Genomic DNA, 26,635 nt, shown 5'->3' with positions numbered 1-26,635 from the left:
CTCCCAAGGTGCTTTTCCTCCCAGGCTTTAGCAGTTATAGCCTTGTTTCAGTTAGCTCTTTAGGAGGTAAAAGCAACCACTGTTTATAACTTTTCTGAGCTGTGAGAAGTTTCTATGCCTATTGTGCAGGGGTTTAGCCTGAGTAAGGTATCAGAGTTGAGGATATCTGGCAAAGCAGTTCTATTTAACTTGAAGCATTTTAAAGAAAGGAGTTTATCGAAACACTGGTTTAACTGCATCCCTGCCTCTGTACTCACATTGCCTTCTCCTCTCTCAAAATTCCCTATGCCTTACTTTTAAGGTACACATCATTGCATTTAAGACCAACATCAACCATCCAGGAAAAGCTGCTTGTCTCAAAATCCTTAAATTAATCATGCATTACCATGTAAAGTGATATTCACAGGTTTTAGGGATTAGGACATAGATTTACTTTCTTGAGGGACACTATTTGGGCTTCCTAGCTGGCACTAGTGGTAAAGAACCCGCCTGGCAATGCAGGAGACATAAGAGACATGGGTTTGATTCCTGGGTCAGGAAGATCCCATGGAGGAAGGCATGGTAACTCATTGTAGTATTCTTGCCTAGAGAATCCCACAGATAGAGGAGCCAGGTGGGCTACAGTCCATTGGTCGCAAAGAGTCTGAAACAACTGAAGCAACTGAGCATACACACAGGACACTATTCAGCCCACTACATATTTTCACCTGAACTATCCTTTTATCCTCATTTTTTCCTAATAAAGAAATGGTATTCAGTAAGAGTCCTTCCATCTAATCATTCATCTTGGCCATCTGTTTCATCATCCTAGATTTCCTGGTTTTCTTTTCTGGATCAAGCTGTGTGCCAGGATCTAACCCAGCATATTATTCACTTCTATCTATAATATAATGAATGTGCCTACATATTTTGGAGTATTTAAAACTTTTTTTCTCCAAATGTTAGTTTGGAGCATTTGGACCTGTGAGAAAGTGAAATCCATGCTCCAGTGGAGTGACATGCTGAATAGTACAGAACTATTTATTAATATAAAAATACTTACGTCTATGTACTTATATACTTGGAATTTCACATTTAAAAGTGGATTGATTCTAATATATTAAAATTCCACATTTATTTCTAGAACTTGTAAAAATTCTCTAATAGAAAAATATGATAAAATGGTGTTTGGCTTATTGCTATAGATCACAAAGGCTTAAACCACAAAAACAAACAAACAAACACCAGGCTTCAGTTCACTGTAACAATACTAGAAAATAAAATAAATGAACTACACAGTACTTTGTAATATTATAATTAATATTTCCTAACATAGATGGTGGATTACAAGCTAGGGGGGGTCATTCTTCCTAAAATACCTTTGCTTACTTTCTTGTTTTCCTTTCCAGGAAAATATTCTCACACCCTGTCTGACTTCTCGGTAAAGAAAACCCTCCTCTCCTACCCCTGAACACTGACACACATCACATACTCATGATATATATGAAGACAACAGGCCTGAACTTTTGAGCTTTCCCAGGAACTAAAACACATATAGGCAGGTGGCTGCCATTGCCTTTGTGCTCAGTTCTATACATTTTGATGTACAGTCAGATCAAATCCACTTTCAGGTGACTACATGATATTCACAACAAGCAAGTGGAAGTCTGTTCTTAAATTTGGTAAAATAGTTCTAATGATAAAATTTTAAATGTTTCTTAGTTAATCTGGGCTTCAAGGAAGGAAAGAGAATTGTCTTCAACGATTGGTGTTTTGGGTAAGAACATATGCACAATGAATGTATGCAGCCTTGCATATATTATATTTCCTAGTTCTCTTCTGCATAGCTTCAAAGAGTTTTGAATTGTGGGGAATTACTACTAATTCTATATTATATACTAATTCATAGTACTACTAATTTATGCTATGTTTTAGTAGAAAAAGTAAAAGGCTTTTCAAAATTTCTTCCAGATGTCTGATTCTATGGATGCATTAATTTCTTTATATATTTTCTGGAATTATACTGTATTTGGGATTCAATCATTTCCTTTTCTCTTCTTCAAAACTTTGTTAGATTTTATGTGGAGATCTTGAAAAAAAATGAAGCTGACCTGAAGACTGAAAAATGCACACTGGTAACAAATTAATGCCTGGGGTTATTTTCTCTCCCTCCATGGGGCAATCCACAACAGGTTTATTCCTTTCTGCAGCTATTGAAATCTACTTACTGCACCCCATGAATCTGGGATGGGAGAATGGAGCTAGTGTTTCTTTCAGTCTCAGCTTGTCTTCTAGCTCAAGAAATAGGATTTGGATCATATAATAAAGAACAATGAAAATCTCACAGAGGTGCATAATTTAATATAGTCCAAGTTAGAAAACAGTGTCACCAAAGAAAAGCAGAATGTGTATAAAGCCGAAAGGATTGGAGAAAGGAGTTTAGTTAGTTTTATGGGGTATTTTTATTTTGGAGGGATAATGAAAGGAAGTAAAGTGTTCCATTTGTACCAATATGTGAAAAATAATTGCTTTTGAAGATTCTTATTTTTTTGGAATATACAAATAAGGAATGAAAGTATATCATGCCATTTAAATTACCTCTAGAGTAATACATTACATTCTTTTACCCTTTTAAATATTCCTAGGGATAAAAATTAGATTATCATGTAAGTATCAGTCCTAGAGATTTTTTCATTTTAACAATTCACTGGAAGAATTACAGTAGAAAAGACTTAAGTTCAACTGAACATTAATAAAAGAGATTGCAAAACCAAGAGGTGGTAAGCTCCAGTGGAGAGGATGTCTTCATATTCTTTGCTTAGTCAATTACATTTTACCTATTAATGCCTAATATCCTGTTTCAGGAAGTTAAATGTCCCAAGGCAATCCATATTAGAGAATTCTCTTATGAGTAAGAACTCATTAATAAGAGTTTATATTACCAATGAACAAGATTTAATTAAGTCTGAAACATTTTAATCATAATTTTTATGATTGCTTTACATATAACATCCAGTTTCTTCTTTTAGTAGCATAAACACTGTAACTGTTACAACAAACTTTATCTAGAACAAAATAATAATGTAAAGGAGTATATTCTTTTAAGATATGCCTAAACCCTAGCTCAAAAATAAGAGATTTAGATAACAAAAATAATTTAAATAAATAAATATATATATATATAATTTAACACAGATTTACTATCTCTTTAAATACAGTAAAATATAATGACATCAAAGGTGGTAATTTTCTCAATTCATTATATACCAAATACAACTATATTGATTTCCCTTTGAATATCTGTGATTCAATTGTAAGCCAATGATAAAATGTACATTCACCACACATTGAGTTAATAAATAAACAAGAAAAAGAAAGCACTCTTAAAACCAGCAAAGATAATGGATTGCAAGAGCTTTTAGACTTGCAGAAAAAATACGTGTTAATATTTGCAATTTGATCTAAAAAAAAAAGCTGGTTAAGATTTGTCACTTTATTACTGTGATATTCAAAATAACCAACCTCATCACCAGATCTATTCAAATTCACATAAGCTTCTGTCCTATTTTATAGGCACATAAACTATCTTAACTACTGAAATAGACTTGCCTTGAAAATAAATGAGTAGACACTCTAAATAGAACAGGCAAGCTGTTCATAATATGCTCCATGGATTTGCAAAATGCTTTCATTCTTACAAGAGCCTAAGATCCTATGATCTAAAAAAAAAAAAAAAAAAGGCAAAATATTTAGCACCTTACCTGTAACAAGAAAGCTGCATCTCCCTGCTCCAGCTTCATTTATGATGCTACAATTATAAACCCCATAGTTTTCATTGGAAAGACTCTTCACTGGGTATTCTGTGTATTCTTGAGAGTCAAACTGACCCGTCCGCAATAATTTGTTGCCCAAGCGCCACTCATAGGTCAGCACCCGTATTGGATAGGCTCTTAGGACCCTGCAGCTCATAGTGACACTTCGGTCTTGTCCTTGCCGGATTTCCAGAAATGCTGGTTCCACAGCAGGAGGATCTGTAGAAAAAGATATTATAACAGATAAAACGGGTGATTGGCAATAAGCCAGTGGCTACTCTTACTGTGAGAAGCTATTTTCAAGAATACATCTAGCCAAAGGAAAGGGCTATTATCAGATAGGAGGAGAACATATTTAGGCTAGGAGATTTTGGCTTGGGTGAAAGTGAAAGTGAAGTCGCTCAGTCGTGTCCAACTCTTTGCGACCCCGTGGACTGTAGCCTGCCACGCTCCTCCATCCATGGGATTTTCCAGGCAAGAGTGCTGGAGTGGGTTGCCATTTCCTTCTCCAGGGCCTGGGTAGGGAAACATAATTCCTGAGTGTAGGCAGTGAGTAGGATTAATCGCCTTAAAATAGCCTTTGCAGGTGTGTGCGTCTGTGATTAGTCTCTCAGTCATGTCTGACTCTTTATGACATCATGGACTGTAATCTGCCAGGATCCTCTGTTCATGGGATTTTCGCAGCAAGACTACTGCAACAGGTTGCCATGTCCTCCTTCAGGAGATCTTCCAGACCCATGTATTGAACCAAGGTCTCCTGTAGCTCCTGCACTGGCAGGCAGGTTCTTTACCACTGAGAGGCCTGGGAAGCCTCAGCTGAATCTAGAAGAGCTTTTTTTTTTTTTTTTTTCTTTCTAGCTGCTTCCCAGAAAAAAACTGTCATCAGCGTGTTTGGTTCGCAGTGCACTGTGCTTAGTCACTCAGTCATGTCTGACTCTTTGCAACCCCAGGGATTACAGCCCACCAGGCTGCTCTCTGGATGGAATTCTCCAGGAAAGAATACTGGAGTGGGTTGTGATTCCCTTTCCCAGGGGATCTTCCTGACCCAGTGATTGAACCCATGTCTCCTGCATTTAAAGTAGATTCTTTACTGTCTGAGTCACCAAGGAAGCTCTGGTTTATACTGTTAGCAACCAAATGATGTTCTAGGTATAAAAACAGAGTATCCATATTAGCATGAAATTCTGCAGCAGATGAAGCCACTGGTTCATGTAAGCAAATTCTAATTATCCCATATGAAGCTCAGTCCTTAGGATTCTGGATACCAAGTATTTAATAATATGGGTAACACAAGTATATAAATTTATTTTCTAAATTATTTGGTCAGAAAGAATGTGACAGCAATTTATAATATTCATGTGTAAGCAAACAGAAAATTATGCTACAGGTGGATATGGATTTCAACCCACTGCAATGGTTCATTTATTTGGCTTAATCGGGAATTTTTTCCCAATACAATTAAAACTTGCTACATTAGATACCTAATTTTTTTGTTTCTGATGGAAAGATTTCCAAAATGTGTGACACACTTCTCCCGTCATTTAGGTTAGGCAAAATATAGGCCTTTACTTGATGATGACTCCCAATGGTCATAATAAATAATACTTATTTTCTGGGATCTAATGCCATGATTCATTTAATAAAGGAAATTAGGTATGACCAATCAGGGTTTTCTGCAGTCAGAACTGCTCTGTGCAACACAACCATATCCTTGACTAGAGTGTATGACACCTTCCTGAGTTGCACAGTATCAATGCTGGACAGCTCTACCCGGAAAACCCTTCCTTGAAGATGCTAAAAGGTTTTAGGACTATCACACCAAATGCACCATTTGATATTCTTTATGTGTTAATCCATCTATTTTTTATAGCATTGCTCTCCTTTCTCACAACTAGTCTACTGACTGACCCTTCTTGCTTCTTTCAACAAATATGTTTAAGCTACCATATCAATTTTAATTTTATTAATAAGTTTAACTTTTGAGTCTTCCTTATACAAATGCTAAGAATAGGAAAAATGAACAAGAAAAAATCCTCTCTGCATATAGTTTATGGCTTAATACAATAGATAAAGATTTAAATAGCTAATTTAAAAATTGGAAGAAAAAAATATTCTATGGTAGAAAGTGAAGAAGTGAATAACACCATAAGGACTGATCAGGCAAGGAATGTGATACTTGAACTGTATCTATCAGGATATGTAGGAAATTGTCATGTGGGTAAATAACAGGAGAGGACATTGCAGGTAAGAGGATAAGTAGGTACAAAGGTAAGGAGGAGACAGGGAGGAGGGAGTGTTCAGGGAAGTATAAGTTATAATAGTATAACTAGTGTGCAAAAGGTGCATGAGAGTTTGGGAGGAAATAAAAATGAAAAAAAATAAGCAGAGATTGTCATGGATCCTTGAACATCATGTTATAGATTTTGAATTTCATCATGTTGGTATTTAAGGCCTTTAAAAAGTTTTAAATGAAAGCTTTATGAGTAAACCAATCTTTTAGGAAGATTGTGTGGCAGATAGGAGGAGTGTGAACCTCGAAGAGAAGAAACTCAAAGAAAGAATTAAACTAAAGTAGTGTCATGGGACCATAAATGACGCCTTAGACAATGATGGGGATGAGATGAAGATGGGGAAAAAAGGAAAGGTAGTTTGAAACTTGATAGACATGTCAGATTTGTGCATGTGTTAGTTACACAGTTCAGTTCAGTTCAGTCGCTCAGTCGTGTCCAACTTTTTGCAACCCCATGAATCACAGCACGCCAGGCCTACCTGTCCATCATCAACTCCCGGAGTTCACTCAGACTCATGGCCATCAAGTTGGTGGTGCCATCCAGCCATCTCATCCTCTGTTGTCCCCTTCTCCTCCTGCCCCCAATCCCTCCCAGCATCAGAGTTTTTTTCCAATGAGTCAACTCTTCGCATGAGGTGGCCAAAGTACTGGAGTTTCAGCTTTAGCATCATTCCTTCCAAAGAAATCCCAGGGCTGATCTCCTTCAGAATGGACTGGTTGATTCTCCTTGCAGCCCAAGAGACTCTCAAGAGTCAGCTCCAACACCACAGTTCAAAAGCATCAATTCTTCGACACTCAGCTTTCTTCACAGTCCAACTCTCACATCCATACATGACCACAGGAAAAACCATAGCCTTGACTAGACGGACCTTTGTTGGCAAAGTAATGTCTTTGCTTTTCAATATGCTATCCACGTTTGTCATAACTTTTCTTAAAAGGAGTAAGTGTCTTTTAATTTCATGGCTGCAGTCACCATCTGCAGTGATTTTGGAGCCCCCCAAAATGAAGTCTGACACTATTTCCACTGTTTCCCCATCTATTTCCCATGAAGTGATGGGACCAGATGCCATGATTTTGTTTTCTGAAAGTCGGGCTTTAAGCCAACTTTTTCACTCTCCACTTTCACTTTCATCAGAAGGCTTTTTAGTTCCTCTTCACTTTCTGCCATAAGGGTGGTGTCATCTGCATATCTGAGGTTACTGATATTTCTCCTGGCAATCTTGATTCCAGCTTGTGTTTCTTCCAGTCCAGTGTTTCTCATGATGTACTCTGCATAGAAGTTAAATAAGCAGGGTGACAATATACAGCCTTGACATACTCCTTTTCCTATTTGGAACCAGTCTGTTGTTCTATGTCCAGTTCTGACTCTTGCTTCCTGACCTGCATACAGATTTCTCAAGAGGCAGGTCAAGTGGTCTGGTATTCCCATCTCTTTCAGAATTTTCCACAGTTTATTGTGATCCACACAGTCAAAGGCTTTGGCATAGTCAATAAAGTAGAAATACATGTTTTTCTGGAACTCTCTCACTTTTTCCATGATCCAGCAGATGTTGGCAATTTGATCTCTGATTCCTCTGCCTTTTCTAAAACCAGTTTGAACATCTGGAAGTTCACGGTTCACGTATTGCTGAAGCCTGGCTTGGAGAATTTTGAGCTTTACTAGTGTGTGAGATGAGAGGAATTGTGCAGTAGTTAAGAGAGTTCCAGAAAAACATCTATTTCTGCTTTATTGACGATACCAAAGCCTTTGACTGTGTGGATCACAATAAACTGTGGAAAATTCTGAAAGAGTTGCGAATACCAGACCACTTGACCTGCCTCTTGAGAAATATGTATGCAGGTCAGGAAGCAACAGTTAGAACTGGATATGGAACAACAGACTGGTTCCAAATAGGAAAAAGAGTGTGCTAAGGCTGTATATTGTCACTCTTCTCATTTAACTATGCAGAGTACATCATGAGAAACGCTGGGCTGGAAGAAGCACAAGCTGGAACTAAGATTGCCAGGAGAAATATCAATAACCTCAGATATGCAGATGACACCGACCTTATGGCAGAAATTGAAGAGGAACTAAAAAGCCTCTTGATGAAAGTGAAAGTGGAGAGTGAAAAAAGTTGGCTTAAAGCTCAACATTCAGAAAACGAAGATCATGGCATCTGGTCCCATCACTTCATGGGAAATAGATGGGGAAACAGTGGAAACAGTGTCAGGCTTTATATTTTGGGGCTCCAAACTGCAGCCATGAAATTAAAGATGCTTACTCCTTGGAAGAAAATTTATGACCAACCTAGATAGCATGTTGAAAAGCAGAGACATTACTTTGCTAACAAAGGTCCGTTTAGTCAAGGCTATGGTTTTTCCAGTGGTCATGTATGGATGTGAGTGTTGGACTGTGAAGAAAGCTGAGCACTGGAGAATTGATGCTTTTGAACTGTGGTGTTGGAGATGACTCTGAGAGACCCTTGGACTGCAAGGAGATCCACCCAGTCCATTCTGAAGGAGATCAGCCCTGGGATTTCTTTTGAAGGACTGGTGTTGAAGCTGAAACTCCAATACTTTGGCCACCTCATGTGAAGAGTTGACTCATTGGAAAAGACTCTGATGCTGGGAAGGATTGGGGGCAGGTGGAGAAGGGGGCAACAGAGGATGAGATGGCTGGATGGCATCACTGACTCGATGGACGTGAGTCTAAGTGAACTCCGGGAGTTGGTGATGGACAGGGAGGCCTGGCGTGCTGCGATTCATGGGGTCAAAAAGAGTCGGAAACGACTGAGCATTTGAACTGAACTGAACTGAACTGACCTTGGCTTCTTTGGGGTTGGAATGCAAACTGACCTTGTACAGTCCGGAGGCCATTACTGATTTTTTCAATGTTGCTGGCATATTGATTGCAGCACTTTCACAGCATCATCTTTCAGGATTTGAATTAGCTCAACTGGAATTCCATCACCTCCACTAGCTTTGTTTGTAATGATGCTTCCTAGGGCCCACTTGACTTCACATTCCAGGATGTCTGGCTCTAGGTGAGTGATCACAACATCGTGATTATCTGGGTGGTGAAGATCTTTTTTGTATAGTTCTTTTGTATATTCTTGCCACCTCTTCTTAATATCTTCTGCTTCTGTTAGGTCCATACCATTTTTGTCCTTTATCGAGCCCATCTTTGCATGAAATGTTCTGTTTGCATCTCTAATTTTCTTAAAGAGGTCTCTAGTCTTTCCCATTCTATTGTTTTCTTCTATTTCTTTTCATTGATTATTGAGGAAGGCTTTCTTATGTCTCCTTGCTTTTCTTTGGAACTCTGTATTCAAATGGCTATATCTTTCCTTTTCTCCATAGCTTTTGGTTTCTCTTCTTTTCACAGCTATTTGTAAGGCCTCCTCAGACAGCCGTTTTGTTTTTTTTTGCATTTCTTTTTCTTGAGGATGATCTTGATTTCTGTCCCCTTGAAATGTCATGAACTTCCATCCATAGTTCATCAGGTACTCTGTCTATCAGATCTGGCCCCTTGAAACTATTTTGCACTTTCAGTAACCTTATATTGTACAAGCATCTCTTATATTTTTATATTTTTATTTATTTTATGTTTAGAGTAGAGATTTTATCTTAGAAGGATAAAGGATAGAGGTGCGATAATGTTTGGCATTTAAATTCAGGTTTGTTTTAAGTTTAATGTTAATCCATGCCATGTATCAGTAAGAACAATACAAATTCTGTAGTTGTGGCCCCAGTCAGATACATATCTAGTATTACAAATTCCCTATAAGACACACATATTGAACAAGAGGTTGAGTTAGCAAAGGAGGCAGGTTGGTGAATGGAGGGTGAAGAGGGTAGAAGAAAGAAAGAACTGAACATGGATGCAGGCTTTTCCATACTACCTTTAATAACTTGCTTCGAAGGGAGAGTAAAATTAGGCAAGGATAAGCAGCCAAGGATTGTTGACCTGTTACTAGAACCATGCTTTTTAGCAATATTTCAGCAGAGTTTGAAATCCTTTTTTTTTTTTTATAGCACAACCATTACAACAACCCCCCCAAACAACCTTTAATCACCTCCAGCTAATATCCAATTAATTTTAAACACTGGCATAAAGTTCAACTTGAATGATCAGTTAAAAGGAAAATGATACCACACACATCTCTACAGTGTGATTTACCTGTCTCTTACACGTTTGCATCACCTGAAAGTCAAATGGTTTTCAAATGTAACTTTCATTCCTAATGGCACTGTTGCCATATCTGGCAGGAGACAATACAGGAATGCTGAAAAGGCTCCTATGCAGTCTTGTTAGTGTTTTAAAGAACCTAATGCTTGGGACCAGTGAAATCCACAGAAATTCACTCTTGCCTGTAAGAACTTTTGAAAATAGTTTATAATATCATATATGAAACGAATCACCAGTCCAGGTTCGATGCATGATACTGGATGCTTGGGGCTGGTGTACTGAGATGACCCAGAGGGATGGTACGGGGAGGGAGGAGGGAGGGGGGTTCAGGATGGGGAACACGTGTATACCTGTGGCAGATTCATGGTGATGTATGGCAAAACCAATACAATATTGTAAAGTAATTAACTTCTGATTAAAATAAGTAAATTTATATTAAAAAATAAAAACAAAACAAAAAATAAAATGACAACAACAACAAACCAAACAGGGCAGGAGCCTAAATTCTTAGACTGAAGGTAAAATGTCAGATTTGGTGGTTCTCAATGACCGTTGGTGGATTTCCTAGAAGGGTGGGATGAGGAGTGTGGAGTGTTCAGAGGTGATTTCTCTTGTTGCCTTTTATGTCTCACTGATTTTCATCTTACACATCCTGCAGCACTTCTTTATTCTGCTCTTCACCATCACCCTGATGTCTGAAGTCCACAGTGCCAGATTATTACATAGTACTGCTACTGCTACTGCTAAGTCGCTTCAGTCGTGTCTGACTCCGTGCGACCCCAGAGACGGTAGCCCACCAGGCTCCCCAACCCCTGGGATTCTCCAGGCAACAACACTGGAGTGGGTTGCCATTTCCTTCTCCAATGCATGAAAGTGAAAAGTGAAAGTGAAGTCGCTCAGTTGTGTACGACTTCACCACCCCATGGACTGCAGCCCACCAGGCTCCTCCATCCATGGGATTTTCCAGGCAAGAGTACTGGAGTGGGGTGCCATCGGCTTCTCCATTTTTAATAATAATTGCATGGTAAATGTAGTTTTTATAGTTTTATTCACTCAACATATCCAGTTCTGCAACTGCATCATCAAAAGCTGCTTTTGCCAACCTGCAGGCACGGTTTGAGGGAATTAAGAATTTCATAGTAGAATACAGGGAAATTGAGAGCAAGACCTAAGCAAATGGTAGGTGTCGGTGGAAGTTCTGTTACTGCAATATCACTAGGAGCTTTAAAGCCACTAAGTTATTCTCCGTAGCCTCCTTTTTCTCATTTCCAGAGGCAAATTCAGCCAGATACCTGTGGTAGTCCCCTTTCATTTTATAATAAGAAATCTTGGACTTGCCAGTGTTAGCTGCTGGAATGAGGGGTTTGTTCCGTACATCCAGAATGTCACAACAATTAGTTTAGCCCCAACTATTTGCCAATATTCCCAAATCGTTTTGAGTTTGCCTTCACCTCTCTTGTTTTCTTCTTTCTGTTCAGTGCTGCCAATTATTCTCCAGGAAGCTCTCTTAGCTCCAGTAGCATTTTCATGTGCAACAGATGAGAAATTTCTTTATTCAACTGTCAGCTCCACATCCAATCCTGCTTCTTTCTTCATGGATTCCATCGTTTCATCCTATCACTCAGCTGGCTGGGCCAGCTCTGCCTGGTACACCAGATCCTCCCATCACCCATAACAGCAGTGGGTCAGGCAGGCTTTTCGTGATAGATGGAAGTGCAGGGCAATAGTGTCTGGGACCTTCAGTCTCTCACTCAATGTCCAGGCAGCAAAAATCAAGCACTTCTTTTAAACAGCACATAGTTATATTCTATTATTTTTTTCAAAAAAGTCTGACAATATTTTTATTTTACCCAGAACACTTCACTTTATTCATTTAGTATACTGATATATTTGGGTATAAGTGTTCCTTTTCATGTCATAATTTCTCTTTTTTTGTGTCCTTTCTTTGTCTTTTTTATATTAATGGATGATATCATTATTGTAACCCTTTTTCTGATATTCATTGGGAATTTAAAAGTTTCTATTATTTTGTTGATTGTCTTAAAGCATGCAACATACATACTTAAGTTATCTAAAAATATCAATATCTTTACCATCCTCTTAAAATAAGAATCTTAGAACATGTTGCTCCTTTAAATCCGATTCTGACATGTGTTACTGAGTCTTGATTTTACATTTATTGAATATTATCATAACCTTAAACCTGTACTATTTTTTAAATTACCCATATATATGCTAGCTTATAGTAAGGTAAGTTAAGTGAAAGTCGCTCAGTCTGTCCAACGCTTTGCGACCCCATGAACTATACAGTCCTTGGAATTCTCCAGGCCAGAATATTGCAGTGGGTAGCCTTTCCCTTCCCAGGGGATCTTCCCATCCCAAGGATCGAACCTAGGTCTCCTAAATGCATGGATTCTTTACCAGCTGAGCCACAAGGGAAGCCCAGGAATACTTGAGTGGGTAGCCCATCCCTTCTCCAGGGGATATTCCCGGCCCAGGAATCCAACTGGGGTCTCCTGCACTGTAGGAGAATTCTTTACCAACTGAGCTATCAGGAAAGCCTTAATTGCCCTTAATGCCTTCTTTCATTATAGACCTTCCAAATCTATGATCCCTTTCCTTTTGCCTAAAGTATATCATATAGAATTATCTTTAGTGAACTTTCTGATCTTTATTTTCTAAAAATATATTTTTAATTTCATTCTTAGAAGACATTTTCCTTGTATATATTGGATTACATGTTGGTAGTTATTTTTTTCCAGCACATCAGGATATAATTCCACTGTCTTCAGAAGGCCATTATTGCTGTAGAGAAGTAAGCTCAATATCTCACACTTCGAAATGAATGAAATGAAGAGAAATGAATGCCTTTTTTTCCTCCAGCTACTTTGCAAATCTTTTTTGGTTTTGATGTTCTATAGCTTCAGTAAACTGTTTCTAGGTATAGGCTCCTTTCTATGTTTAGTTTGGATATATTGGGCTTCTTAAATCTCTTGATTTCTGTTTGATGACTTTTCATCTAGGAAAGTTTTGGAAAATTCTCATTGTAAGCTCTTTAAATAACCCCTGTATGCTTTTCTTCATACTCCTTCTTGAAGATCATTTTTATTCTGTCTTCCATGTCTCTCAATCTTAATTCCAAATGCTCCATTTGAGGTTTCTGCATTGCATTATGAATAAATTCTCTGAGCTAATTCAGTCACTGATTTTTTTTTTTTCCGGCTCTGCTTAATCGGCTAAACTCATCCATCATGTTATTACATCAGTTATTAGTTATTAATAACTAATTATCAATATGTGTAGTTCTTTGGTATACTTTAATACCAATGTTTTAGTATATTTTCATTACCTGCAAAGGTAGTAAGACTTGCCTTTTATTACTTTGTTTTATTTAAAACTAAGTAATTGTTTTAAACTGTCTGATATTTCTAATTACAGTGTTGAGACAGATTTTCTCTTAACTTTCTCTCAGGGCACCTTGTTTCTGTGTATTCTTTGTTAATTTTAACTCTGTGCTACTCATTGTCCTTTAAAAATATTTATGAGAATATTTCATGCAAAGATGATGGCTTCCTCCTCTAGAGATCCATGTGCACAGGCAGCTCTTAGTATCAATATATTGTTGTTGTTCAGTGACTAAGCTGTGTGACACTCTTTGTGACCCCATGGATTACAACATGTCAAGCTCCTCTGTCTTCCACTATCCCCTAGAGTTTGCTCAAATTCATGTCCATTGATTTGGAGTTTCTATCTGACCATTTCATCCTCTGCCACCCCCTTCTCCTTTTGCCTTCAATCTTTCTCAGCATCAGGGTCTTTTTCAATGAGTCGGCTCTTCCCATTAAGTGGCCAAAGTATTGGAGCATCAGCTTCAGCATCAGTCCTTCCAATGAATATTTAGGGTTGATTTCCTTTGGGTTGACTGATTTGACCTCCTTACTCTACAAGGAATTCTCAGAAGTCTTCTCTGGCACCACAATTTCAAAGCATCAATTTTTTGGCTCTCATCCTTATTGGTCCAACTCTCACATCCATACATGACTACTGGAAAAACCATAGTTTTGACAGTGTGAACCTTTGTCAGTAAAGTCATCTTTCTGCTTTTTAAACCACCATCTTTGTTTGTCATAGCTTTCCTTTCAAGGTGCAAGTGTCTTGAAAGCCATTTCATGGCTGCTGTCATCATCTACAGTGATTCTGGAGCCCAAGAAAATAAAATCTGTCACTGCTTCCATTTTTTCCTCTTTTATTTGCCATGTAGTGATGGAACCAGATGCCATGATCTTACTTTTTCAATGTTTAATTTGAAGACAGCTTTTTCATTCTCCTCTTTCATCCTCATCAACAGGCTCTTTAGTTCCTCTTTACTTTCTGCGTTAGAGTGGTATCTTCTGCATGTCTGAGGTTGTTGATATTTCTCCCAGTAATCTTGATTCCAGTTTGTGATTCAGCCAGTCTGGTACTTCACATGGTGTACTCTGCATATAAGTTAAATAAGCAGGGTGACAACATACAGCCTTGTCATATTCCTTTCTCAATTTTGAACCAGTCTGTTGTTCCATGTCCAGTTCTAACTGTTGCTTCTTGACCTGCATACACATTTCTCAGGAGATAGGTAAAGTGGTCTGGTATTCCCATCTCTTTAAGAATTTTCCACAGTTGGTTGTGATCCACACAAAGGTTTTACTTCAGTCAATGAAGCAGATGTTCTGGAACTCCCTTGCTTTCTTATCATCCAGCAAATATTGGCAATTTGATCTCTGGTTCTTCTCTTTGATATCCAGTTTGTACATCTGGAAGTTCTCAGTTCACTTACTGCTGAAACCTAGATTGAAGGATTTTGAGCATTACTCTGCTACATGTGAAATGAGTGCAACTGTAGGGTAGTTTGAGCAATCTTTGGTGTGTCCCTTCTCTGGGACTGGAATGAAAATTGATGTTTTCCAGTTCTGTGGCCACTGCTGAGTTTTCCAAATTTGCTGGCATATTGAGTACAGCACTTTAACAGCATCATCTTTTAGGATTTGAAACAACTCAGCTGCAATTACATCACCTCCACTACCTTTGTTCGCAGTAATGCTTCCTAAGGCCCACTTAACTTCACACTCCAGGATGTCTTGACTCTAGGTGAGTGACCACACCATGGTGGTTAACCTGGTCATTAAGACTTTTTTGTATAGTTCTGTGCATTCTTGCCACCTCTTCTTAATAGCTTCTGCTTCTGTTAGGTCCTCATTGTTCCTGTCCTTTATTGTGCCCATCCTTGCTTCAATATCCCCTTGATATCTCTAGTTTTCTTGAAGAGATCTCTAGTCTTTCCTATTCTAATGTTTTCCTCAGTATCTTTGCATTGTTCATGAAAGAAGGTTTTCTTATCTCTCCTTGCTATTAAGGAGCAAGTCTTTTGAGTTCCAACTTCTATTGATAGACACTTTCCCAGGAAACACCCTGGGTTTGGAGTTCTACTCCTCTTGCCCCAAAATGCCATCAAAACTGAAGTTCAAATTTGCTTGTATCAGCAAATACCCCCAGGACAAATGTAGTCTCACTGTACTATATTCACATAAATTTGGCATGCCATTTTTAACAACCACTTTAATGCTTTCAGAATATTTTAAGAATATTTCAGTTGTTAGCATTGAAAGGGTTTGTGGAGTATTTTGGCTATTTAATGCCCAGAAATGCATGCCTCATATTACCAAGAGGAATGCGTGTGCATGCTCAGTCATGCAGTCTTGTGAAGCCCACCAGGCTGGTGTGTCCATGGGATATTTGAGTCAAGAACACTGGAGTGGGCAGTTATTTCCTCCTCCAGGGGATCTTCCTGACTCAGGGATCAAACCCACGTCACTTGCATCTCCTGCATTCTTTATCCACTGAGCCAACTGGGAAGCCCATGGATCTAAACTTCAGAATGGAGCAGTGACTGCAGGATACGGTGTTGTTAAGATATCTCAAGGTAAGTATAAACAAAGGCATTGTGTGTCTGTGGGTGTTCAGTTGCTTAGTCGTGTCCAACTCCGTGTCTCCATGGGCTGTAGCCTGCCAAATTCCTCTGTATATTGGAGTTTGAATACTCCAATAAGTTTTATATATTACCCAAGAATACTGCAGTGGGTTGCATTTCTTACTCCAGAGGATCTTCCAGACCCAGGGATCGAACCTGCGTCTCATGTGTCTCCTATATAGGCAGGTTGATTCTCTACCACTGTACCACCTGGGAATCCCATAGTAAAGGCATAGAGAATGTCAAATTTGAATTTACTCTTGAATATAATCACAGAGTTTGAGGAAAATAAAAGTTCCTAAAAGAAATAAACACAAACTAGCATAGATATATGTGGATCCAGAGAGTTGTGTTACAAAAATTAAAGTAGTCATATGTTTCTAAGAGCAGGAAGTATTCAAATGTGCCAAATCCTAGCAAGTCAGGAATTAATACTGAAAATATGTACTGTTTTTGACAAATTCAATATCATAATGATTATAGTGAAAGTACTTTCTGTGAAGTATTTATAGTCTGGTTTACAGGGTTTTGGCATGTATGAGGATGGTTAAATAGTGGAGGTCATTAATGACAGCTATTTGTTCAAAAATGTTGTCTGTGATTATAAAAGATGGTTACTTATATTTATTCTACCTTCAAAATACATTAGGAGTTTGTACATTTCTCTCAGTCTTCATTACCACCAGTGTTACCTTTTACGTGTGTGTGTTAATTGCTCAGTCATGTCCAACTATTTGCGACCCCATGAACTATAGCCCACCAGGCTTGTCTGCCCATGCCAAGAATACTAGAGGAGGTAGCCATTCCTTTCTCCAGTGGATCTTCCCAACCCAGAGGTCGAATCCTGGTCTCTTGCATTGGCAGGCGGATTCTTCACCATCTGAGCCACCACAAATGTCCTGCAACAGTCTTCAACCAGGCCAACATGCTTCTTCTTTTGACCCTCTCTACCTTCTGAGATTGGCCAGATATTCTTTTAAAAGAGAAATCAGCTCCTTTATTCGCCTTCTTAGAACATTTTATTGACTCACCCTTGCTTGTTAACCAGGCCTACCAGGTCCTACAATTTCTGGGTCTGGCCATATACCCATCTACTCTCATCTTGAACATTGTGCTTCAAAAATACAGGTTTTCTTCCTGCTTCTGTATGACAAACCCTTCTAGACAACAAACCTCTGATTTTTTTCTTCCAAATTTGTTCTTTTCTTTATTCTTTCCTTTTACCCTTTCTTTTACTATTTCTAAGTCTCATGTTTTAGATTTTTTACCTCGAGAAAGTCTACCCTTGGTCAACAGTAAGTGAAGCATCTCTCCTCCTGTGAATAATACAATGTTACCATCCATTGCATTTGCTTCCTGTGTTAGCTTTATTATAAAGAAAGTTACAAATTCCCAGTCATTGCATCACCCTGCTGAATCTATCGAGTACCTAGTATTATATTTGCATGCTCAGTCACTTCAGTCATGTCCAGCTCTTTTCTGACCTGTGGACTGTAGCGCACTAGGCTCCTCTGTCCTTGAAATTCCCCAGGCAAGAATACTGGAGTGGGTTACCCAAGACCTCCTCCAGGGGATCTTCCTGACCCAGGAATCAAACCCATATATCGCTTATACCTCCTGCATTGGCAGACAGGTTCTTCACCACTAGCGCCACCTGAGAAGCCCCATCTAGTTTTATATCTAGTGACAAAGATTATTGATTAGGAACCAAAAAAAAAAAAAAGATTAAATTAATTGCATTGGTGTTTGAACACTGTTTTGGATTTATTATCTTTCTTTTCTCCCTGAAAGTCAAGGAGTGGAACCAGAAGTTCCAATCTTCCAACAATGGCGTGGTCTTTTTGGAGACCAGCTCACATCCTGAAGATATCTAGGGATCAGCTAAGATTCACCTTACTAGCATGAATTCAGGATGGTTGGAAAGAGCTTTTTATAAGTAATAAAGGGTGATCCTTTTACTTAGGAATTCTAAAACTTTTAGGAGGTTGGTCCCAGGAATGAAGAACAAAGATTTTATATAGACATATATCCCATCAATTTACAGCAATTAGTTATTGCCTTCTAAGAATCTGTACATTGATTATATTAAATTGTGTATACTTACCTATATTACAATATTATATTTACACTGATACTATAAATTCCATGTTAATAGGAGTCATTTTTATTCATTTTTAAAAATATCTTATTATATCATCTCTCACCCAACATTATCCAAGAATCTTATAAGTTTGGGCATGGTTGATAAAAATAAAACAAGGGTATTTTGAACATATATCTGTTTAGTTACATAAAGCTTCAGTGTATCACATGGTCAGATCTAAATGGTTGTCTTAAAGGTAAATTAGCCTAGGTTCAAATATGTTCAGTGTCTCTCAATGGACATAAACAGGTTACTTTCATTCATCTTTTTGAAGTTCAGTTTCCTTAACATCATTCTTGCTGTTCAGTCACTGTCGTGTCTGACTCTTTGCCCCCATGGACTGCAGCACGCCAGGCTTCCCTGCCCACCACCAACTCCCAGAGCTTACTCAAACTCATGTTCATCGCATTGGTGATGCCATCCAACTATCTTATCCTCTGTCATCCCCTTTCCTCCCACCTTCAATATTTCCCAGCATCAGGATCTTTTCCAATGAGTCAGTTCTTTCTATAGGTGGCCAAAGTATTGGAGTTTTAGCTTCAGTGTCAGTCCTTCAGTGAATATTCAGGCATGATTTCCTTTAGGATTCACTGGTTTGATCTTGCATTCCAAGGGACTCTCAAGAATCTTCCCAAACACCACAGTTCAAAAGCATCAATTCTTCAGTGCTCAGCTTTCTTTATCATCCAGCTCTCATATTCATACATGACTACTGGAAAAACCGTAACTTTGGCTAGATGGACCTTTGTGGCAAAGTAGTGTCTCTGCTTTTTAATATGCTGCTTAGGTTGGTCATAGCTTTTCTTCCATAGCTTTTCTGAGCTGTATCCTTTATAATAAACTGGGAAGCCTAAGAAAAAGTGTTTTCTCAAGTTCTGTGAGTCCTTTTAGCAAATTATCAAAATTATCAAATGGGAGGAACTGCCAAGTCATGGGAACTCCCAAATTTGTAGTTGGTTTGTTAGAATGACAACTGGGAATTGTGACTGATGTCTAAAGTGAAAGCAGTTTTGTGGCACTGACCCCTTTAGCTTGTAGGCTCTACACTAATGCTAGGCCTGTAGTGTCAGAAATGAATTGATTTATAGATATCTAGATGATGTCAGAGAATCAGAGAACTGGTGTTAGAAAACACACCTCTTACTTGGTGTCAGAAAGAATAGAATTGCTAGTCAAGTCTTAAATAAGCCTAATTTATTCAATAGGGAAATATAAAGAATGGACTTGGAAAAAGATGACTGAGAAGTCTGTAGGATCTGGCTAATGTATCTAGAAAAGATAGAGAGTGAAACAGCTAACATTTATCCATTAATGTACCCTATATGACTGTGCTAGCACTTTTCACATACTTATTACCTCATTCAATCCTTACAGGAATCTTGAAAAATGTGTATTATTATCTGCATTTTACACATGAAGAAACTAAATCTGAGATGCTATATTCTCAAGCATCCCACACAGCCCAGGTGACAGACTTCAGACCCAAAACAACATGACTTCAAAGTCCATGTTCTTTCCAACACAGCAGACTGAGGAAACAGTGCCAAAAGCAAACTGTAAATTAGTCTCTAACATAATGTTAGTCTTGCATGGAAGCTTTTCCATTCTTTTCCATGGGAAAGACATGCAAAAAAGCAAAATGGTTGTCTGGGGAGGCTTTACAAATAGCTGGGAAAAGAAGAGAAGCGAAAAGCAAAGGAGAAAAGGAAAGATACATGCATCTGAATGCAGAGTTCCAAACAATACCAATGAGAGATAAGAAAGCCTTCCTCAGAGATCAATGCAAAGAAATAGAGGAAAACAAAAGAATGGGAAGGACTGGAGATCTCTTCAAGAAAATTGGAGACACCAAGGGAACATTTCATGCAAAGATGGGCTCGATAAAGGACAGAAATGGTAGAGACCTAACAGAAGCAGAAGATATTAAGAAGAGATGGCAAGAATACACAGAAGAACTGTACAAAAAAGATCTTCACGACCCAGATAATCACGATGGTGTGATCACTCACCTAGAGCCAGACATCCTGGAATGTGAAGTCAAGTGGGCCTTAGAAAGCATCACTACGAACAAAGCTAGTGGAGGTGATGGAATTCCAGTGGAACTATTTCAAATCCTGAAAGATGATGCTGTGAAAGCATTGCACTCAATATGCCAGCAACTTTGGAAAACTCAGCAGTGGCCACAGGACTGGAAAAGGCATTTTCATTCCAATCCCAAAGAAAGGCAATGCCAAAAAATGCTCAAACTACTGCACAATTGCACTCATCTCACACGTTAGTAAAATAATGCCCAAAATTCTCCAAGCCAGGCTTCACCAATACATGAACTGTGAACTTCCAGATGTTCAAGCTGGTTTTAGAAAAGGCAGAGGAACCAGAGACCAAATTGCCAACATCTGCTGAATCATCAAAAAAGCAAGAGAGTTCCAGAAAAACATCTATTTCTGCTTTATTGACTATGCCAAAGCCTTTGATTGTGTGGGTCACAATCAACTGTGGAAAATTCTGAAAGAGATGGGAATACCAGACCACCTGACCTGCCTCTTGAGAAACCTATATGCAGGTCAGAAAGCAACAGTTAGAACTAGACATGGAACAACAGACTGGTTCGAAATAGGAAAAGGAGTACATGAAGGAGGTATATTGTCACTCTGATTATTTAACTTATATGCAGAGTTCATCATGAGAAACACTGGGCTGGAAGAAGCACAAGCTGGAATTAAGATTGTTGGAAGAAATATCAATAACCTCAGATATGCAGATGACACCACCCTTATGGCAGAAAGTGAAAAGGAACTAAAAAGCCTCTTGATGAAAGTGAAAGAGGAGAGTGAAAAAGTTGGCTTAAAGCTCAACATTCAGAAAACGAAGATCATGGCATCTGGTCCCATCACTTCATGGCAAATAGATGGGGAAACAGTGGAAGCAATGTCAGGCTTTATTTTTCTGGGATCCAAAATCACTGCAGATGGTGATTGCAGCCATGAAATTAAAAGATGCTTACTCCTTGGCAGGAAAGTTATGACCAACCTGGATAGCATATTCAAAAGCAGAGACATTACTTTGCCAACAAAGTTTCATCTAGTCAAGGCTATGGTTTCTCCAGTGGTCATGTATGGATGTGAGAGTAGGACTATGAAGAAAACTGAACACTAAAGAATTGATGCTTTTGAACTGTGGTGTTGGAGAAGACTCTTGAGAGTTCCTTGGATTGCAAGGAGATCCAACCAGTCCATCCTATAGGAGATCACTCCTGGGTGTTCATTGGAAGGACTGATGCCAAAGCTGAATCTCCAGTACTTTGGCCATCTAATGCGAAGAGTTGAGTCATTGGAAAAGACCCTGATGCTGGGAGGGATTGGGGGCAGGAGGAGAGGGGACGACAGAGGAGGAGATGGGTGGATGGCATCCCTGATTCGATGGACATGAGTTTTAGTGAACTCCAGGAGTTGGTGATGGACAGGGAGGCCTGGTGTGCTGCAATTCACAGGGTCACAAAGAGTTGAACACGACTGAGCGAATGAACTGAACTTAATTGAGATGAACATAGAAGCAGGCAATATTGGAAAATGTGGTTTAGAAATAAAATAGCATTTGTAAATAATTAGCAGGAAAGCAACCCCAAAGATCTGGTGATGCACTTTACAAAATTATTGTTCGCCTCTTTTCATAAACACTTTGAGATTGCTAATAATTATTACTTCATATTTTAAGTAGTTTTCTCAGTAGGATAAAATTTCAGAGTTACAGTGTAGAATTATTGTTATGTGACTGAAAATACTGGTACATTTGTATTGTTCACATGAGGCACATGATGCCTAATCTGTAGAATCACTGCAATTTCTTTCTCATAACAAAAATGATAGTACACTCAGTACTTAAGCCTTTTATGGAAGTTTTGCTTTGTGTGATTATAGATACTATTTATTATTTAGCTATTATGCTCCTAAGTGTAAAAGAAAGTGACAAAACAACTCTAAATAATTAAAGGATGTTTGTCATAAAATGATTTAATTATTTGGATTTCTCTAGGATATTAATTATGAATAAAATGGAATTAGCATCTGTCCATATAGGTAGTATAGCCATAAAGAGAATCTAAATGGAACTCAAAATGTTTTCCTTCTAACTCACACAACTAGATTCTTAATATATGTATAAACAGATCTAGAAACATTATTATTCATGATGATAATAAATGTCTTCTAAACTAGGAATGAAATACATTTCTGTTTTTATTTTATTTTTATTTTTTATTTTTTTCTATTTTTATTTTTATGTATGTTATAAGATGGTTGAATGGCATTACCAACTTGGTGGACATGAGTCTGAGCAAGCTCTAGGAGCTGATGATGGACAGGAAAGCCTGGGGTGCTGCAGTCCATGGGGTCACTAAGAGTCAACATGACTGAGTGACTGAACTAAACTTATAAGGCTCGAGCTTCACTGTTTCACATGTGGTTCTCCAGTTTTCCCAATACCATTATTGAAAAGACTATTCTTTCTCCATTGCATATCCTTGGTTCCCTTATCAAAGATTAGTTGAACATATTACCTTGGGTTTATTTCTGGGCTCTCTATTCTGCTCCATTCTCCAAATGGTGCTAGAGAAGACTCTTGAAAGTGCCCCTTGGACAACAGTGAGATCAAACCAGTCAATCCTAAAGGAAATCATGCCTGAATATTCATTGGAAGGACTGATGCTGAAGCTGAAACACCAATACTTTAGCCACCTGATGTGAAGAACTGACTCATTGGAAAAAACCCTGATGCTGGGAAAGATTGAAGGCAGGAAGAGAAGGAGATGACAGAAGATGAGATGGTTGGATGGCATCACTGACTCAGTGGAGATGAGTTTGAGCAAACTCTGGGAGACGGTAGAGGACAGGGAAACCTGGTATGCTGCAGTTCATGGGGTTGAAAAGAGTCAGACACGACTGAGCAATTGAACAACAACAAAATCCTGTTCCACTGGACCTGCTGAAACAGTCCCTTGCCTCTTGTTTGTTAAACAAACAAACAAAAAAAAAAAGCTTCTAGGCCTTCCCCACGTTCCAAAGATCAAATTTAATCAAAGAAGTCATATTTTAAATCCAAAAAAAATCAATTTTTAAAAGAAAATTCAAAAACAAAGAAAGTAGTCAAGCAAGATCAAATAATAACAGTTTAACCACAAAACAAAATGAAAGACCTTTAGTTCCTCCTCAAGGGCTATAGATAATATTCTGAGCTGTATCTTTGACCTGTTTCTCACATACTAATTGCTCCACCAGGTAAAGAAGTTAACTGCATGATGACAACAAGTAAGTAGACCCCAAAGTGGTTGGAGCCAGGTAACTTATAATTGAGATTCCTGAAATACCTCCATGTTACCTCTCCATCAACCAATCAGAGAAATGTGCATGAGCATATCAGGCACCCAGCAACATTCTCCCTCACATTGTCTTTAAAAACTCCTTTTTAAAAGATATTGGGGATTTCAGGTCTCTTGAGTCCTGGCTACCCATTCTCCTTGATTGGTACTCTGCAATAAACATTGTACTTTCTTTACCAAAATCCAGCATCCATAGGATGGCTTTGCCACATGTCCAGCAAGTAGACATGCTTGGTTTGGTAAAACTATGTGTCTGCTTTTATGCCAATATTGTATTGTTTTGATTAATATAGCTTTGCAATATAGTCTAAATATAAGAAGTATAATGACACCAGCTTTGTTTTTCTTTCTCAAGATTGCTTTGGCTATTTGGAGTCTTTTTGGTTGCATAAAATTTTAGGATTGTTGTTTCTATTTCTGTAAAAATTGGCACTGAAATTTTGATTATGATTGTATTAAATCTATGATTGTTTTGTGCAATACAGATATTTTAACAACATTTATTATTCAAATAACATTTATTATTCAAATGCATGAGTAATTAATATTTTTTCATTTATTTGTATCTTCTTTGATTTATTTCATCAGTGTCTCATAGTTTTCAGTGTATATATCTTTCAACTCCTTGGATAAACTTTTATCCAAGTATTTTATTCTTTACAATGCTGTAAATTGGATTATTTTCTGAAATTCCTTTTCTTGACAGTTCATTGTTAGTGTATAGAAACTCAACTATTTTTCTATATTGTTTTTGTGTCCTGAAAACTTACTTGATAGCAAAAAAAATCTACTCAAAATGGATTAAAGACTTAAACATAAGTCCTGAAACCATAAAACTCCTAGAACAAAACTTGGTGGGTAAACTCCTTGACACTGATCTTGGCAATGTGTTTTTAGATTTGAATCCAAAAGCAAAGACACCAAAATCAAAAACAAATGAGTGGAATTACATCAAACTAAAAAGGTTCTGCACAGCAGAAAACAAACAATTTTTTAAAAGCCAAACAAATAAACAGAAAAAAAAAAAAACACCAACAAACTGAAAAGGCAATCCGTGGAATGGGAGAAAGTATTTCAAACCACGTATCTGATAAGAATTTAATATTCAAAATATATGAACTATTTTATTCAGTCATGAGAAGAAAAGGAAATATCGCCACTTGCAACAACATGAGGACCTTGAAGGCTAAGGGAAATAAGTGAGACAGAGAAAGACAAATATTGCATGATATCACTTATAAATGGAATATATCTATTACTATGCTTATATCTATAATTTAAAAGGTAAAACTCATAAAAATAGAGCTAAAAGATGGTTGCCAGGGCTTGGGGGATGGAAGAAATAAGTTGGTAAAAGTATATACCAATTTTCAAGTTTAAAATGAATAGGATCTGGGGATCTAATATATAACATTGTGATGACAGTAAATGACACTGTAGTGTATAATTGAAATTTCATAAGACAGAATAACTTAAATGTTTTCACACACACACACACACACACACACAGAAGGTAAATATATGATATAATTAAATATATGATATCATTAATTCTTCTTGGAAGAATGTTTTCACAATGTATACATATATCAAATCATCATGTTACACCTTAAATATTATAATTTTATTTGCAACTGATACCCAAATAAAGTAGAAAAAAATCTATTTCCTATTCTTTGTTCTTGTTTCCTTCTCATTGCCTTCTTTACATTTTTCTTGTTTAAATGGTTAATGGTCAACTTTGTGCAAGATGCTATAATTAAATAGTTATATGTAATATGCTTGGGGAAAGTTTGTTAACAGCTATATCATTTTTTAAAATGTATGAGCAGTGTCTTACTAACAAAAAAGTGAGACATTCCAGAAAAAAAAAAATCCTTGTAGTTATTTAGTTAACATACATGCACGTGGATATATTTAAGAGATATTTTAGTGAAGTAGCATGAGAAAATTGCAAAGGACATTAAACGTGTTACACTAGTGCTCAAGGTTTATGATTATAGCCATTGATTTAACTAGAGCATCTTTTTTCAATTTATCACAACAAATCTGAAGCTTTCTCCTGTGTGCTCCGTCATTCAGTCGTGTCCGACTCTTTGTGACCCCATGAACTTTACACCACCCTGCTCCTCTGTCCATGGGATTCTCTAGGCAAGGATGCTGGAGTGGGTGCCCTCCAGGGGATCTTCCCGACCTAGGAATTGAACTTGCAGGCAGATTCTTTACCACTGTGCCACCAAGGAAGCCCTCCTTTAGGTTATTCGCTTTTAAAGCTGCTACCAGAAAAGCTGCATCCCCTTTCCCATCTCCTTGCTTCTGTTGTTGTTCCCTGTAGTTGCATACTTTAAAAAAACTACTTAAAAAAACAACTTTAAAAAAATAACATCTACTAAGTGAGAAGGATTTCTCCAAAAGATTTATAAATGACAAAAAATTATATCTGTTCACAGTTTTGCAGTTTCTGACTCGACCTTTTGTATAAAAATATAATGAGGGTGAAACAATATAAATGAATACAATTCATACATAATTAAATCACACATAAGGTCAGAATCATAGTTTCACATTCAGTCATCTGTTTAAAGACTTTAGTAAAGCTTTACTGAATATTGATTTACAGAAACAAAGTAAACAACAAAAAATAAAATTGAGGAGTTGCATGCTAAGCAATTCATCTTGTCAAAACCTTATGCTTCTCGTTTTTGTTAAAAGAAGAAAAAACAAAAAACAAAAAACACGTTGTTTCTCTTCTAAATTTCCTCTATTAAAATTTCTTATCCTCTCTTCCATCCACACTGTTCTCATTAATTTGTTTCATTTTATTCTCTACATTCTTCTTACTGTGACCAAATGTCCGCAATA

The 26,635-nt window shown here is 37.7% G+C and overlaps 1 protein-coding gene and 1 pseudogene across 1 annotated transcript in view; both read right to left on the bottom strand.

Annotated features, from left to right (window-relative positions):
* The window catches only part of MDGA2 (MAM domain containing glycosylphosphatidylinositol anchor 2), a 921,279-nt gene that overhangs the window by 139,913 nt on the left and 754,731 nt on the right, over positions 1 to 26,635 (bottom strand). The window contains exon 9 of the mRNA XM_068965010.1: positions 3,741 to 4,010. Coding sequence (XP_068821111.1) covers positions 3,741 to 4,010 — 270 coding nt within the window. The remainder of the gene's footprint in view (positions 1 to 3,740; positions 4,011 to 26,635) is intronic.
* LOC138073347 (14-3-3 protein epsilon-like) lies at positions 10,878 to 16,115 on the bottom strand (annotated as a pseudogene).

Source organism: Capricornis sumatraensis, chromosome 2 (genome assembly GCF_032405125.1).
Source record: "Capricornis sumatraensis isolate serow.1 chromosome 2, serow.2, whole genome shotgun sequence".
NCBI lineage: Eukaryota > Metazoa > Chordata > Mammalia > Artiodactyla > Bovidae > Capricornis > Capricornis sumatraensis.
This window is presented reverse-complemented; position numbering and strand designations above follow the sequence as displayed.